Here is a 15,912-nt window from a genome sequence, read left to right as displayed (position 1 = left end):
CCCGCCAAAATGACGCAGTTCGTAGAAACGGTCCGTTTTGTAGCTCGCGACCTGTTCCGCTTTCTCGTGCCTTGATAACAAGCAAACATATTTCCGCTGTAATTAATAACTGTTACTATCTTTGTCTTCCAATATCATTTTATTTATGTATTATAGACTATTACAGCTACACAGCAAACTAACAATTCGCTAGAAAACGATTTACCTACAAAAACTCCGGTTGTCTGCTGAGAGGATTTGAGTCGCTAGCTGTTTTGGTAGCTCTTTGAATGCTTTAAGCTCTTCACAAATGTCAACATTTCTAGCCGTTTTGTGTGTTATTCAGCTAGTGTGTTGTTTTCTTTATAGAGACGAAATTCAAAACGCTGCAATGCAGAACTGTATGCCAATATCAGACCTGAACATGAACATCACACATTCGGTGAGACTGTGATATCAAACATTGAAAGCCAACAATGTATTTTAAAAGCGAGAAAATAAGTAATTGTTTCATTTTCCAGAAGGTGGTTGGAGTGATTATAGGGAAAACTGATTCAAGAGGATTTCCTGACAGAAAGAGTTTGTTATCATTACATAACTTTACATAAGTTAATTTTACATTCATGTTGCCACCTTTATATTTTATAAATAGCTCTTTTACCCAATTGCTTGAACGTTCACGTAAAACATTTCCACATTTTCCCAGTATTTTTAATCCACATGCTGTTTTTCTCTCATTCAGATGTTGGCTCTGAAAGGTTCACGTTCAGTTTCACCATTAAAGACTCACCACAACATTTCATCAATGTGTCTGCATGGGGAAATGAGGAGTACATTCAAGCACTTAGCAGTCGCTTTCAGATTGGGGATTGTGGTGAGATTTGCAGCATTCCCTTATTAACAAACGTTTATTTGACATATATTTTAGATGACATATTCTGATGATACAGTTAATGTTAGCTGAAGAATGATTTTTCATTTTAGCTGTAATTGAAAATCCCCTTGTTGTGACTAAAGACTATGAGAAAGAAGAAAGGTTTTGTCCCTCAACACCCAGGTAAATTATAAAACAAAATCTTATACAGCCAACAAACAAATGTCTTTGTCAACAGCTCTATGTTATGCATATAAATATTTTATTTTAGTCTCTACAGGCTGTTGGTAACAGAGACTCACTCAGCCATTAAGATCTGCTCAGATTTAGAAACAGAGACCAGGATTCTTCCATTATTCCACATGCTTATTAAAGATCCAGGGGACTTTTATTCATTGAGAGACATTACTGCAAATGGACAGAGTCTGGATGGGAACATTATTAACATTCTAGCCGCTGTGCAGTCGGTTAGATTCCTTAGAAATACTTCCAGGTAATGTTTTTTTTCCAAAAAGCTGCCAGAGCTGATTGAGATTTTGTTATTGAAAGGTGGGAGAGGAGAAGTTCTTTACCAAATCAGATGCGCGCAAAGGACAGAGGCTGGAAGTATGGCTCTTTGACGACACTGTGAAATCATTTCCGTTAGTGTGGTAAGCAATTCAAACCAAATTACGATAAAAATAATATTGTAAATGATTTGAAAATGTTTATTTTGTGTGATCCAGTTGGGATAAAGAGACCATTCAGCTTCTACAAACACAAACACAAAGAGGAACAGGTATGATCATGTCCTTTATATTTGTGCACTTAAATCTGTATAATTTTCAAAAATAGTTTTGTAAAACGTTTTTGCATTTTCTCTTAGTTCTATTCATTGCAGACGCTCGCGTCACCTTTGACAGTTTTCGCAGTTGTATGATAGCAACTGTGACCTCAAAAACAATCATTACTGTACACCCTGGTAGGAAACCCATCCTTGAAATAGTTCCCATTATAAATAAGTCCATTTGGAAGATATCATTAAAATTCTTTATGTTCAAACCAGTAACTGTTTTTAAACTATTTAGACACAGCAGAGGCCAACCAACTGTATACTTGTATAAGGACATTGTTAGAAACTGGAGATCTGGACCAAGAGGTTCTCCCAGGTGATAGTATGCAATGTAAGTCATGTGATATACTCTATACATCTAAATGTATACATTCTCTTTAAGAAAATAAAAAATATGCATAATATTCTAGCCATACAGTAAAATTGTATCTTTACATTTATTTCTCAGTGGATTCCATTAGTGATGTGCTGACCGTGAGCCAGATCAAAGCCAGAAGTCAAGAACATGCTGATGCTTTCCATTGCATCACATATGCGTTCATTACAATGCTTGAACTAGGTTCCTCTATCAGCAAAATCATACGCAACAGATGGTGAGTCTGAAATGCCCACTTTGTTTTGTATGACTTCTCTGTACAAATGGTTTCATTTTTGCACTAGCGCCAAATGCAAGTTCCAAATCAACGAGGACAGTCAGACCTGTTCCAATCCTGCCTGTCCAAGTCATGGACAACCACTCCACGTCAATTCAGGCTTTGAGCTGCTGGTGGATATCGGTGATCATACCGGGACGTTGAAGTCGTGCAACCTGGCGGGCACGGTCGCTGAGAAAACCCTGGGTTGTAAGGTAAGCAAATCACTGCTTGTACATTTCTAGACCCCCCAGAAAATCCTTTTTTTAAACTTGTGATACTGATAGACTGCATAAGATTCATTCACTAAATGAATTTTTTTCTGACCTAATTTTTTACAATATATTGTATATTTGGTGTATATGTGTGTACTGTAAAGAGTAAACGCAAAATGTATATATTTACAGACAGAGGAGTTTATGAGTCTGTCAGAGCCTCAAAAGACAACTATGAAGTGGACACTGCTTCTCGAGAGATGCAAAATTTATCTAAAGGTTAACGACAATGTCATGTTTGTCATTTTTCTCGCTTGCCTTTTCTATTTAAATTAATTTGAAAATCTTTTTTTTATTTGTAGGTTCTTCCATCACCTAAAACCAGAAGTGGAATGAGGGCAAGCATTTTGTCATGTGCCCTCGCTGACCCCGTGGAAGTTAAGCAAAACCTTGCCTTATTAGTGGATTGAGGCTGTTTTGCAATGCAGTTATCAAACAGCACGATTTTTCATATGATTTCAAGTTAAATTCTGTAGTTAAAATTTGCACATAATTTTGTTCCAGTGGATATCATTTGTTGCAATAGACTTCTGTAAATGAATAAGCTTTAATATATGTATGTATGTATGTATGTATGTATGTATGTATGTATGTATGTATGTATGTATGTATGTATGTATGTATGTATAATTTATTTCTTTTGAATGTTGCATTGATTTATTCAACGAGTGTATAAATATTAAAATATTTAAAATGATGTACTTTGCGCCCGGAACCTTTATTTGAGCATTGTTTCTGTGGGGACAGTTTTGGAAGAGGCACGTCTACGTTTGACATCAGTGTAAATAATGTGATATTAACTGTTGAGGTTGTTTTTCTTTTACATTTAGCTCTTTGGATTTGTATTGCATCCTTAGGCAATAGGTAAGAGCATTTATTTACGTGAAATGTTATGTTTAAGTTTGTCCGTTTTTTTTCTTTTGGAGATTGCGCGTTACTAAGCATTTCACGCCAGACCACGCAAGTTTCTATTCTTATGAATTTATCGCGTAATGGCAAACTGTAATAATTACTTAACTGTACATGGGAACAAATTGATGTGTGTAAAATGATCAAAAACAGCTTTCAGTCAAAGCTAATACGACATTAAATATACTGGGTTTATTGGTTTTAATTTAATTGTTTTGGTTTAAGGGAAACTCGTGTTCTATGTGGGTACTGTTTATGTTTTGATAACCCAATAGAGAATCGTAAAATCCAGTTGAATAAGGTCACTCACTGAACACTGCATAAAATACTTGTTTAAATGGTAAACAGCTTATTGTTTATAATGCCATTTGTCATGGAATCCTTTAGGATTTGTGTTTTTTTTTCACCAGGGATTGAATCAACATGAATGTTAATCAAGGTACAGTCGGCAGTGATCCGGTTATACTGGCCACCGCCGGATATGATCACACTGTCAGATTCTGGCAGGCTCACAGTGGCATATGCACAAGAACTGTACAACATCAAGACTCTGTATCCTTTATGAACAAAGATTTGGCCTCATATATACAAATCCATGTCAAAAAGCACCACGAGATGCATAATGTACAGAATTATGCAGAAATAATGTTTTAATACATTTGCTTAACTCATACATCAGCAGGTTAATTCTCTTGAAGTAACACCTGATAGGAGCATGATTGCAGCTGCTGGTAAGTTGCGATTCACAGACTACCTGAAATAGAAAACCTTAAAGCTAAAACATGCCTGTTTTGTGTTTTGTTTCTCAGGGTATCAGCACATACGCATGTATGACTTAAACTCAAATAATCCAAACCCAGTGATCAATTACGATGGCGTCAGCAAGAACATCACATCGGTTGGCTTTCACGAGGATGGTAGGTGGATGTACACAGGTGGAGAAGACTGCATGGCTCGCATCTGGGACCTGAGGTAAATAAATGCTGTTTGTTGTATATCTAAGGATTAGGGAAGTTTTAAACATTGAAATATTTCTCAGGTCAAGGAACCTCCAATGCCAACGAATCTTCCAAGTCAATGCACCTGTTAACTGCGTGTGTCTTCATCCCAATCAGGTCAGTTTTTCTATTATCTGCTTATTAATAATAGTGACTACCACCAACAAGTAAACCAATCGAACAAGTGCATTTGTGATTGCTTTAGGCTGAATTAATTGTCGGCGACCAAAGTGGTGTCATCCACATCTGGGATCTCAAAACGGACCACAACGAACAGCTCATCCCAGAACCAGACGTATCCATCAATTCGGTTCACATCGATCCTGATGCCAGTTATATGGCAGCAGTCAACAGCTCGGTAAGTAGACGCACTTAAACCTTCAGTATAAACCATTTAGGGTCTTAACTCAGATTTGGATCATTTGTCTATAGGGTAACTGTTATGTTTGGAATTTGGCTGGTGGAATGGGGGATGAGGTGACACAGCTGATACCAAAAACCAAGATCCCTGCCCACAAACGCTACTCTTTACGCTGCAAATTCAGCCCAGACTCCACGTAAGTTATTTTACAAAACACAAGACAGTAGGTTGGTAACCGAACAACAGGGTAATCATTGACTTGCATTGGTTTAGTGTCTATACAATAGAAGTGGATTATGCCATTGTTCGGTTACCAAAATTCTTCTAAATATCTTCTGTTGTGTTCTGCAGAAGAAAGAAACTCATACAGGTTTAAAATGGTGATTAAATGATGACAGAACTTTCCATTTTGGGTGAACAATCCCTTTAACACAAATGCTTTGATGTCTTCACTAGATTGCTGGCTACCTGCTCCGCTGACCAGACCTGTAAAATCTGGCGAACTTCAAACTTCTCTCTAATGACTGAGTTGAGTATTAAGAGTAACAACCCAGGAGAAACGTCCCGAGGATGGATGTGGGATTGTGCCTTCTCTGGGGATTCACAGTATATTGTTACAGGTGGGCCCTTGCAAACACGGTTGCAAACATAAAGTGTTTTGCTGTTGTTACAAATATGGTTATTAGTTGTTTAATTATTTTGCTTTGATCTGATTTTCAGCCTCTTCCGATAACCTTGCTCGCCTGTGGTGTGTGGAGACAGGAGAGATCAAGCGGGAATACAGCGGCCATCAAAAAGCTGTGGTGTGTTTAGCCTTTAATGACAGTGTACTTGGATGATATGCAGAAGCAAACTTTCCGCAGTAGGTCATAACACAAGGACTTTTAATTTGACCATTGCATCAATTATCCAGTGGTCATCTATACGGTATTAAATGAATGTTTTGTGTATTTACTTGTAAACATTAAAGTATTTCGTGCATTTATGATAACCTCAGATTGCTCAAGATGGAACACACAACTTAAATGTGTATCAGAATACATACACATTGTTTTCGTACATTAACTGTGCAAAATAAACTATTTCTTATCAACACATCACTGAACTATTTCTCCTTAAATTATGTATTACTCATTCAGAGATTCGACTGACTTGACACAATGGAGCTTTATTGTAGACCAACAGTGTTTGCCATTACTCATCTGCATCAGGTTACAGGAGAAAACAAGCTGGAGTTTTTGAGCCAAGTCGTGTTTAAACGGCACTGCAAAAATGGGGATAAATACAAGAAAGGATGAAGATAAGGATTCAGCAGATAACATGACACAATGGTTCCGCCCTCTTTGCCAGATTGGCATTAATTGTGCCTTTGGTGCAGTCTCTGCAGTTGCTCTCGCTAATGTCAAAGCATTCGCTTCCTGGCATTCGATGGGTCATCGCCAGTGAAATCTCACTCGGGCAAGTAGTAGAAACACACAGAGACGCAAATGTTGCTGGGGAAGCAAATGTCGATGCAGAAGTAAATAAGTCTTTGTTTCCCAGGACCTGGAGAAAAACAGGAAAAAATTTAGAGGTTCTTATTTCAATGGATGCTCTGACGCCAGTCATAAATGGCTCGATGTTCGTTTTTCTTGTTCATGCTTGGGTGGTGCAAGTCTACAAAAGGTCACAACTCCCTGGAGTACTGGATTAAGTTTCTGTCACACTGTGCTCTTTAAAGAGCATCTCGGCATGTTCTTGGCTTGTTGCATCCTTTTACCACAAAAATGAAATATTCGAACTATTCTCTAAGTAAATGAATGTGAAAAATCATGTACATTCTTTTTATTCTTTTACTGGAAGATTAAACAACATTTTATAAAACATACAATAGATAATTACCATAATTTTTCAAACAACTGAGAAATTCTAGTAAATTTTCTTGGAAATGTGTCTTCCCTAGACCTCTGCTTCACGTAAATATATATATTTTTTCAAAGACACCAAAGATGGGTCATAAAGTAATAATTATTTATTTTTATAAAATGCATCGGAGACAGTTCTTATTACTTTTGGCATTTACGCTTCTAATATTAAAAATAAAATAAAATGTTTGTGGTCAAAATAATTGTGGTTCCTCGGAAATTGTCATATTTGACTAGTCAAAAATAGCTATTACTAATTTGTTGACTTAAAAACCATCCCTTTAAAAATGAGCTTAATTTTTAAGTTTAAGTATTGCTTCTTACACCAAATTTTTTTCTTTAAACCTATAAGAAGGGTGATCCTGTCCTTAACAATAGTACTAAAAATCTTGTTTTAAAACATGTTTCATTACACTAGGTTATGACTCATATATTGGTACAATAAACACATTAAAATGTTTAGTTTCATTCTAAATGCGGGAGGACATACTCTTACCATCAGCTCTTCTAGTCCAATAGACAGAAGCTTGTTTGCAGAGGGACTGAAGAGGTTCTTGAAGCGTGGAGGCATCAAGACGACTGCTGGGCATCACTCCCATAAACTCTGTGTTCCGTTCAGTCTCATTTCCCACCAGCCACACTTGACTGACCTGTGAGAATCATCACACATCTTACTGTACATCATTGTAGTGTAAATAATACTGAGATGGTGTGATACACACTTTATTGTTCTGTGTAAACACATTGACTTAAGGGTTTTAAGTGTTTCCTCTGGTACAAAAGACATTTGTAATTACACCACGATAGACACTTGTTAAAGTGAAGTAATGCCTGAATGAGCCTAGCTGTGACAACCAGTTAATGTCCCTCAATAGGTCATTGTGCACAAAATTGGAAAAACGTGTTTAAAAGGCAATTGTGTACGATTTTTCCTGATGGGTGGGTTGAATTTCCAAAAGTTTTCAAATGGCTTTAATCAAACGCAATGATGCAAAAACCAAGATTTTAAGTGCTGGACAGCGATACTTATCGGTTCAACTGTGACAGCCTATCCATTCTGAGCAGATCATAACCCGGCACTGAATCTCCTTGTTAAGTGCTGAGAGAAGCGTGTCCAGCACAGGTCTCTCCTCTGTTTGCGGAAGGGAAGTCTGTCTTTCCAGTAGTGACTTATATGAGGAAAAAGCCAACAGAGTGGCCATTGTGCACCCTGCGGTCCCATCCTGTAACGCGAGCAGGCCGAGTCGGATCAGATGGTCTGTGGAATTTGGACTCGGCAGCACTTGATCTCCTGAACTGGTGCGGTCCATTACTCCTTTTCTGGAGTCACAGAGGAGAATGAAGCCAAAAGAGCTCTCTAATCTACCTAAGAGCACCGGGGTGGTGCCGTGTTCAAGTGTCAGTCAATTTGCCAACCAGATCCTCTGATGGCTTTTATGCATGTGTAGAACATAGGGCAAAGACCTTGTGCTGCTGAAGACTGCGATTCAGATGACAAAATCGCACTTAAGGGGCACTTAACAAATCTTTTCATATTTCTATCTTCTATAATTGAACTTTTTGATAGGTTTCAAACCTATCCATGCTGAAAAAAACATAGAAATTCAATAGAAACCATCATAGAAAAAAATGTGAAAGGTTTCCATTAAAATATCACTATGATCCATTAGCTTTTCCATTACAACCATTATAAATGTCATCTTTGTTGTGTGTTTAAGGCATCGTTCCAATAGAATTGAATGGATCCCATCTGCTAGATAACCCCCACCAATATAATCCATACAGACACCAATGTAGTTTCCAAAACAAATAGACTTCCCAGTTGTGACCATTAAATCCATTATATTTTCTATTGTGTTTTGGGCAGGGTCTTCTCTCATAAAACAGAAGTGGACATATTAGGTGCAACGTTGTCAACTTTAAATAAGTGCCCGTTACTTTCATGGTATAAAAAATAGCAAATCAACATTTTTCAAAATGTATCATCGTATGTTCCACATAGAAGAACATTTTTCATATTATCTCAAATAACACACGGATGAATAAATGAAAGTTTTTGAATTACTATTTGACACATTGGATTTCAATTTGTCAACGAGATCCACGATCTGAATTATATCTGCTATAGCAATATAGCTATATCTGCCTTTACCTGTTTCTCTGACTTATTCAGATGAGATTCCACATTCTCATAATCCAAACTTTCCATCTGGCGAAGAAAGCAGCTGTCCTGGTTGTCAGGTTTATAGCATACCAACCCCTGAGAGATATAAGAAATCTATCTGAGCTTCGGTGGAAATGTTCAATCTGTCAACTCCCATTACAGGTAAAAGAAAAAGGCCTTACCTGTCTCACGTCAAAAATCACCGTGGAGGTTTGATTGACGTGTGAAGTCACGAAATAGGTCACTACATTGTTGTGCTTGTCGATCAATGTAGACTGATTGATAAATTCACCGTTGTGATCAGGGATTCTGACAACCTGCAATGAAGACTGTATAGAACATGCAGGTTTTAGTGCTAACAATCGAGTGATCATTATTGAAGGCTAATAAACACGATGGTACTGGAATTAGAGTTTAAATTTATAAATCATGCCGAAATGCTGTTGACTCTTACTTGTGTCTTGTGCTGTAGCCCTAGATGTGCAGTGACAACGAGGCCAATGACAACAATGAGCAGCGTGACTGCAAGACTCCCCCAGAGTACTTTGTGAGGAATTCTGAAAGAACTCATGGGACCACAGTGCTGGGAAAAGCCAAACATAAAATCATACTCATGTACTGTAATCTACATTTAGGGATGTTTCACTCAAAAACTATTTATGGTTTGTATATACGAGAGTTGAAGCTGCAGTCCATAAATTTGTTCATAAAACAAAAATAAGCACAACAAACACTGACATATTTGTTCTAGTCTGAAGTATGTGTTCATCTAACTGTAAACAGTAACATATCCCATTATTACTAAATAAAACAAATCACTTCTCACCATACAGCGTGGGTCCTCCAAGCTTGTTTCTGAATGCCTACAGCACCTCACCATTCTGGCCTCTATTTCTGGCTTCTCCTCAATACCTATTTTACTTTTTACTGCATTAGGCGATGGTCATGACTGAGACTGACCAAGAGAGACTGTACTATAGCTCTGTAACTACTCTCTGCCATCCTCTGCCCCCCACCTCTTGCCTCATGCTCCAGGTAGTCCAACCCACTGGCTGGCTACCCCTTAGCAGACAATAGACAAAGGGGACAGGTAGAACTGTGCTGTGGACAGGGCTTTTCGTCAAGCAGAGCCAGATTTTAAAGCATCGTCTACCTCTGCCCTGCTGACTGACCAAGGTGACTTTAAAAACGTCAGTTGTGGTCAGAATTTCTATTTATGCATCATTGCAGCGTCTGCTGTATATTTCAACAAAACAGAAATCCCAGGAGTGGCATAACTATAAAACAGCAATGAAAGACACATGATGTAAAAAAAATCAGGGTTATTACATCAAATCTATTTTTTCTTAACTCTATGTAAATCATAAGTATTGTATTGTTTAAAAAAGAATAAGAACTTTTTTCCCCTCTGTATTCGAGATCTGAAAGATCAGCCTATTTTTTTATTTTGACCAGTTGTATTTTTTGCAAATAAACGTAAATATAAAGCTTTACTGTAATTTGGGAGAGATGTTGTCAGGAGTTCACAGAATGAAAGAAAAAGGATCATTTAACCTAAACAAATACTTAAATAGTAAAATTCTGAAAAACTGAGAATAATTTTGTAATGGTCTCTTTTACAGATCTTCAGAATAAAAAACGCAACACAAAAACCAACCCATTAAAATAATTTGTTTATTTGATCAGACACACAAAAAAGAAATGCTTGTTCAATTGATGGAGAACTAAAATCAAAACAAATCAATGGTGTTGCGAGTGACACGTTGTAAAGTGCAAAATGTAATTGCAAATATACTCATGTGTTATAAGAACACGATTGAACAAGTTGGAAAAGGCCCTTTTGTGTTATTCTAGTACCTGAGTGTTACTGATCAGACAACACTTATTTCTTATTTTGAATATATTAATATAACTTCATAAATGCACACGAATGTTCCTCAGTGTTTATACGCAGATTCTCACTCAGACTTTGACAAATTAGGTTTCAGACAAATTAAAAACAAACAACCCAAGAAAAAATATACTGTCCTTATACTCCCAAAACAATAAAACTGGTACAATGGGATACTCCGATAAGAGGTAGGCCTGTTTCAAATCAACCCTTGATAACATGGCAACAGTTTATTTAAATAACTGTACGTGAAGCAATTACAGTAAGTAAATGTGTCATTTGGTGTGAACAAAAAATTGTCAATATTTAAATAAAGTGATAAATGTTAAAATAGGTTACTTTGTTCCAAGTTAAATATTCTCTAGTAAATTGTGTAAATCTAATGTTAACACTGTCTATGCCTCTAGAGCAGGTAGAATATCAGCAATGCTGTCTATATAGTAGTCAGGCACCATTCGCTGCCTATGAGGGCAGTCGCTCTTCCGGTTGGCCTCTGCATCTGCAACAGTAGACACTCCTGTGAGGGTCAGCAGGGTCTTCAGGCCACAGTTTGAGCCCAGCATAATGTCAGTGTCCAGTCTATCTCCTATCATCAGACACCTTTCAGGGTTTAGACCAAACTGGCTGGCCACGCAGTCGAACATAAAGTTGCTGGGTTTGCCCACCACTTGCGCCTGACGTTGTGCAGCAGTTTCCACTGCTCTTAGGAGGCACCCTGTACCTGTAGTCAAAGACAAGGTCATGGTGATAACATTACAATTAACATATTTGATATGCTGGTCAGTAATACATTAAAGCAATCTCATATTTGCTTACCCGGGACTGATTTTCCACCCTCCAGAGGCAACCTCGTGTCCGTGTTAGTGCCCACGAACTGACAGTCGGGATTACACAAGTACTGCAAGGCTCTATTAAGCTTCATATAACTAAAATGTTCATCAAATCCGACCAGAACAGCCTGGACCTCATGATCGAGAGGGACATTTGCCCAGTCAATCGGAACACCTGAGATGGGGTCAGGGCCCACACCGAGCGGCTGGATGCCCATCTTCTCGAGCTCTTGTCTCATCGCATTGCTCCCGATCAAATAGACCTTCCCTTCAACTTTACACACGTTTTTAAGGTAGATCGCGGAGCAGTATGCAGTCCCGAACACCTCTTCCTCGGTGGCATTGAAACCAAGTTTGCCTAATTTATCCGCATACATTTTTCGCGTTTTGGTGCTGTTGTTCGTGACAAAAAACACCCGCTTTCCGCGTTTCTTCAATGTATTGATAACCTCGGGGGCTCCGGGAATCGCCTGATCGCCTCGCCATATCACGCCGTCGCAGTCGAACAGAACACTGTCCACGGACTCCAGTAACTGTCTGGTCAGAGCTCCGCTGAGTTGCGTACATTTAAAGTTAGATGCAGCCATTGGAATTCCTCTGGTTATTCTCGCCCTTACAGCGATAATCTCGTTCTCGGTCTGTCCAGAAATAGACGTCTGACGTTTAGGTAGTCGAGCAGTTTAGTCCAGATTACACGGAATGACAGAGAACTGGAAAGTACTAGTTGCGGCAACTAAACTGGACGCCGCATTGTGCAACCGATTCATTCGTTTGGCGAGGACACTGACTGTACATGACGTTTTATGTTACCGAGGCACTTCCGCGTCGCTTTAAAGGGACAGTAACACACAAAATCGCCAGTTATGGACATATATTATACTGCCTTCACGTGCTCTCGGAAACTCGATAAGTTCCATTTCAACCCGGAAATAATTAAAGGAATAGCGCTCTTTAATGTTAACAGATACTTGTACTGTTTTAATGTTACTAATATGCATGACTAAAATTTATGTTGCTAAATACTTTTAATGTTAGTAAATCCAGACGTTACGTCCGCTTTTGTGGTGGGAAATATCCCACTTCCGATGTGTCTTGAATGCAGGAATTGTGCTTACAATAAACCACATTTAAAGACTGTAACATAAAATAAAGGACATAAAAGGTCACCAATACTGTATATTAAACAGGCTGCAAGACTGGTAATTTTTTTATTTAAAAAATCTATTGACCAGAATCAAACAAAGAGTAGAAAACAAACACGGTTTTTGCTTTGCTCAATTGTCTTTTTTCGTAACAGGACATAAAGGCCAAAGGATTTCGCCAAGATTTTTGAGGATTCCTCTGTGATAGAAACCTCTGAATGGATTGTATGTGGTCCTGCACTGTTGTCCTGAGTGAGAATAGCCATGCTGACAACGGTGGCCTTTTCCTTTAAACCACTCATTGGAGGTTTGATTTACCAAAGCCAGATACATGTGGAACAATGAATAACCCGCCAAAAGGAAAAAGACAAATACCAGGAACCCCAGCATAAAGACGATCCTCGGAAAGGTCAGGAAAAGATGCTGTGTAAAAAAGGCAAAATATTATTGAAATTGAGAAAAGTATGAGTAAAGAACACGTCTGTTGTGAATGTTACCTGGATGATAAAAAGCGGTCCAACAGGTTGTTGTTGACCCTGCTCATCAAGGTACTGAGCATGAAGAAGTCCGGTTCTCACAACAGTATGGACTAACATGTCTGCTATAAGGACTGAAATATCCCCCGCCATGGCACAAACACTCACCAGGTACAGCAGGAAGTACCTGGTGTTCTGAGCACCGATGCAGTTATTCACCCACACACAGTGGTGGTCAAACCTCTGGACACAGCGGTTGCAAACTCCTGCACAACATAAGGTAATAAAATGAGCTTCGGGAAAATACAAATGAAATATGCAATTCTGTGCTTATTGGAGTCAATTACTAAGCAAATACATACTACAGTGTTTGGAGCGGGCGGGTTTCACCAGGTCACAGGTCGGACACCTGATTCCCTTCTGGAAGAGTTTTTCGTCATACTGGTACACCTTGAGTTGTGCAGTATGATTTCCCTTTGTTAATGTGCCTAGAGAAGGAAACTGAAATTGAAATACCTGATTTGATTTCTGTTATGAACAAAAAGGAGACAAGTCATCAGTCCTGCTCACCTGGATCTCTGCTACAACACAGGTAGAACACATAGGATTTCAGTGCGAGGAGGATGTAAGGAACACATAAGCTGATTAAACTTGTGCCCATTTCCAAACAGAAGCCAAAAATCTCAAAGGAGAACTCTGCATACACAGCAATTTCAAGTAACAGATGCACGTTGAGGAATAAGTTGTTCCTAGTGTGAGAACAAACATTAAAGGTTAGAAGTGAACTCAACCTTTTTGTGTTGCTGAAACGTTGTAATTTCCCAACTAACCAGTTGTTGATTTGACATAATAGTATAGGATTTTGAAGACAATTGTTTCCAAATGTGTTGATGCCCACCAACTATGGTCATTTAGAAATGAACAATGAGCATGAACTTAATACTATTCTGTTAATTTAATAGAAGCTAAATTTGTTTAATATACATACCATCTTACAAAACCAGTTAGGATTTTATACATTAAAAGAACTCACCTCTGATGGAACAATCTGTGCATAGCCCTGTAACAAATGCTCTTTAGACATTGAGGAATCCATGGGGATACAACCTTGCAGACATAACATGTGAATTACATTTAAAACAGGCACATACATCACGAATCCTACAAGTCTTGTGGAAATAGTCCAAATGCTCTTACCCTTGTGACCGAATCAAACAGCCGACCGAGAGGAGTCTGCTGATGTCCTGAATATTTACAAACCAGAGCAATGCAGGTGAGCACCACCGCCACATAGATACCAAACAGAGCGAGGAAGTCCATTTGGACTACCTGAGCAGGGCAAAATATTTCACAATAATTCAATTCACTTGTTGAGAAAGAGGGCTTAACAGTTAGTTTAAAACTGTTTAGTGTATACGAACAGGTAACAGTTAAGACAAATACTATAACTATTTCTGTTCATGTCGAAAGAACTTCTTTTAAATGGCGTATGTCATACATTTGTTACAGCGTGTACATTTTTTATCTTTATTTACCTTAACAACATCCTCAAACGTTTTTTGATTTACTGTAGTGAACGGAACTATGCTCGGGAAGTAGATGTGAATGCGGAACTTACAACACCTGCGCTGTCAAAATAAAGGTCGTCGCAGAGCGTTTGTTGAATTATTTAATTTTCCCGTTGGTTCTTGTGTTTGATTTAGTCGAAATATCTTCGAAAAATATTAAAAATTGAAATAAAGTTTTTTTAAATATATAAAATATAGAGTTGTTAAATAATTGTTTTAATATGATTTAAATAAATAAAGTAAATAGCATGTGAAGTAAAATTATTTGTCAAACACGCTGTTATACTTATACACAGATTACAACGATTACAGTCTTTGTATTTCAGCTTGATCTTAACTTTTCCACAAGTATTTTTGAATTAAACGATAAACTACATATTTCAAACATTACATATAAAAATGTCATATAGCTTTGCCTTTTGTAAGTACCTTACTGTTTTAAACTGAGGGTTGGCGTTGGCTTTCTTGCCATAGCCTGCTGAAGTTATCATGTTACAGACCTGCACAGAGACTACAGTGGTGATGTCTCAAAGGAAAGGTATAACACTAAAGCCCTTCAACAACACTCTACTAAGCAAACTAAGGAGATACTGTCTTTAAAGGTATGTGTTAATTTGTAAACCTATGTAAATCTTTTTTATGGATTGTATAGAAAAAATAACAGATACATAATAAATGTATCAAAACTTAGATAAGATATCTGTTATCTATTATTCTTTCATGTTTTGGTTTAACCTTTCCCATTGATTATACTGTTAAGTGTTCAATAGGCCTATAGATTCATTCAATTAAAATAACAAAATTGTTTATTATATAAAAATTGAGTATTTGGTATTTACTGTCAGAATAATATTTGTGGTTTTTAAAATGGAAATAACAGGAAAAGCATTCACGTGCTGAATGTTATAGATGCAGTTTGCACAATTGCTTCTCTTCTGTACCGGGTAAGTTGAGATGTTAAATGAGAAACAGTGTGGACATGCAAGCATTAGCACTAAATAATTTATTTCAGCCCTGTGTATAACTTGCCTCTGCTTAAGCCTTTATAATAAACGTGTATTACTGAAACGTTTATTC

General features: G+C 37.7%; 5 protein-coding genes across 11 annotated transcripts; 2 read left to right on the top strand and 3 right to left on the bottom strand.

Moving 5' to 3' along the window:
• Positions 1–370: 370 nt before the first annotated feature.
• On the top strand, positions 371–3,002 carry meiob (meiosis specific with OB-fold; the record flags this gene model as incomplete). Its single annotated transcript, XM_079476905.1, has 13 exons — positions 371–421; positions 501–558; positions 722–853; positions 964–1,036; positions 1,125–1,320; positions 1,403–1,503; positions 1,579–1,631; positions 1,719–1,814; positions 1,921–2,016; positions 2,134–2,278; positions 2,346–2,532; positions 2,725–2,811; positions 2,895–3,002. The coding sequence occupies 13 exons, from the start codon at positions 371–373 to the stop codon at positions 3,000–3,002; spliced, it is 1,383 nt and encodes a 460-aa protein (XP_079333031.1).
• On the top strand, positions 2,895–5,958 carry mlst8 (MTOR associated protein, LST8 homolog). 2 transcript variants are annotated; one of them, XM_079476706.1, is made up of 9 exons: positions 2,895–3,456; positions 3,912–4,053; positions 4,181–4,232; positions 4,311–4,473; positions 4,541–4,616; positions 4,705–4,857; positions 4,932–5,056; positions 5,317–5,480; positions 5,581–5,958. In XM_079476706.1, the coding sequence occupies exons 2-9, from the start codon at positions 3,925–3,927 to the stop codon at positions 5,697–5,699; spliced, it is 981 nt and encodes a 326-aa protein (XP_079332832.1). In that variant the 5' UTR covers positions 2,895–3,456; positions 3,912–3,924; the 3' UTR covers positions 5,700–5,958. The 2 variants fall into 2 exon arrangements, with proteins under 2 accessions (XP_079332832.1, XP_079332833.1); XM_079476707.1 differs by having other exon boundaries at positions 3,324–3,456; positions 3,889–4,053.
• A 328-nt stretch (positions 5,959–6,286) lies between these two features.
• bricd5 (BRICHOS domain containing 5) lies at positions 6,287–9,808 on the bottom strand (the record flags this gene model as incomplete). Its single annotated transcript, XM_079476292.1, has 6 exons — positions 6,287–6,405; positions 7,261–7,414; positions 8,917–9,024; positions 9,111–9,257; positions 9,383–9,511; positions 9,755–9,808. 6 exons carry the CDS (start codon positions 9,806–9,808, stop codon positions 6,311–6,313), a joined length of 687 nt encoding a protein of 228 aa, XP_079332418.1. The 3' UTR covers positions 6,287–6,310.
• A 774-nt stretch (positions 9,809–10,582) lies between these two features.
• Positions 10,583–12,479, bottom strand: pgp (phosphoglycolate phosphatase). The gene is made up of 2 exons (XM_079476301.1): positions 11,636–12,479; positions 10,583–11,540 (listed from the first exon to the last, which is right to left on the bottom strand). The coding sequence occupies exons 1-2, from the start codon at positions 12,234–12,236 to the stop codon at positions 11,215–11,217; spliced, it is 927 nt and encodes a 308-aa protein (XP_079332427.1). The 5' UTR covers positions 12,237–12,479; the 3' UTR covers positions 10,583–11,214.
• zdhhc4 (zDHHC palmitoyltransferase 4) lies at positions 11,636–14,894 on the bottom strand. 6 transcript variants are annotated; one of them, XM_079476297.1, is made up of 8 exons: positions 14,803–14,891; positions 14,465–14,596; positions 14,301–14,374; positions 14,098–14,168; positions 13,838–14,016; positions 13,630–13,755; positions 13,289–13,533; positions 11,636–13,214 (listed from the first exon to the last, which is right to left on the bottom strand). In XM_079476297.1, exons 3-8 carry the CDS (start codon positions 14,361–14,363, stop codon positions 12,924–12,926), a joined length of 975 nt encoding a protein of 324 aa, XP_079332423.1. In that variant the 5' UTR covers positions 14,364–14,374; positions 14,465–14,596; positions 14,803–14,891; the 3' UTR covers positions 11,636–12,923. The 6 variants fall into 6 exon arrangements, with proteins under 6 accessions (XP_079332423.1, XP_079332421.1, XP_079332424.1 ...); XM_079476295.1 differs by having other exon boundaries at positions 14,301–14,327; positions 14,803–14,882; XM_079476298.1 differs by having other exon boundaries at positions 14,465–14,511; positions 14,803–14,841.
• Positions 14,895–15,912: the final 1,018 nt, after the last annotated feature.

Source organism: Barbatula barbatula (assembly GCF_947034865.1).
Source record: "Barbatula barbatula genome assembly, chromosome: 16".
Classification (NCBI taxonomy): domain Eukaryota; kingdom Metazoa; phylum Chordata; class Actinopteri; order Cypriniformes; family Nemacheilidae; genus Barbatula; species Barbatula barbatula.
This window is presented reverse-complemented; position numbering and strand designations above follow the sequence as displayed.

Bases quoted from the DNA above. Each gene is read 5' to 3' on its own strand.
- mlst8 (XM_079476706.1), top strand. From the start codon at position 3,925: ATGAATGTTAATCAAGGTACAGTCGGCAGTGATCCGGTTATACTGGCC. The intron at 4,858-4,931 runs GTAAGTAGACGC...ATTTGTCTATAG, and splicing joins TGGCAGCAGTCAACAGCTCG to GGTAACTGTTATGTTTGGAA. The intron at 5,481-5,580 runs GTGGGCCCTTGC...TCTGATTTTCAG, and splicing joins TTCACAGTATATTGTTACAG to CCTCTTCCGATAACCTTGCT.
- pgp (XM_079476301.1), bottom strand. From the start codon at position 12,236: ATGGCTGCATCTAACTTTAAATGTACGCAACTCAGCGGAGCTCTGACC. The intron at 11,541-11,635 runs GTAAGCAAATAT...CTTTGACTACAG, and splicing joins GGGTGGAAAATCAGTCCCGG to GTACAGGGTGCCTCCTAAGA.
- zdhhc4 (XM_079476295.1), bottom strand. From the start codon at position 14,587: ATGGACTTCCTCGCTCTGTTTGGTATCTATGTGGCGGTGGTGCTCACC. The intron at 14,328-14,464 runs GTAAGAGCATTT...CATTTGTTACAG, and splicing joins TGTTTGATTCGGTCACAAGG to GGCTATGCACAGATTGTTCC. The intron at 13,756-13,837 runs GTGAGCAGGACT...TTCCTTCTCTAG, and splicing joins GTGTTGTAGCAGAGATCCAG to GCACATTAACAAAGGGAAAT.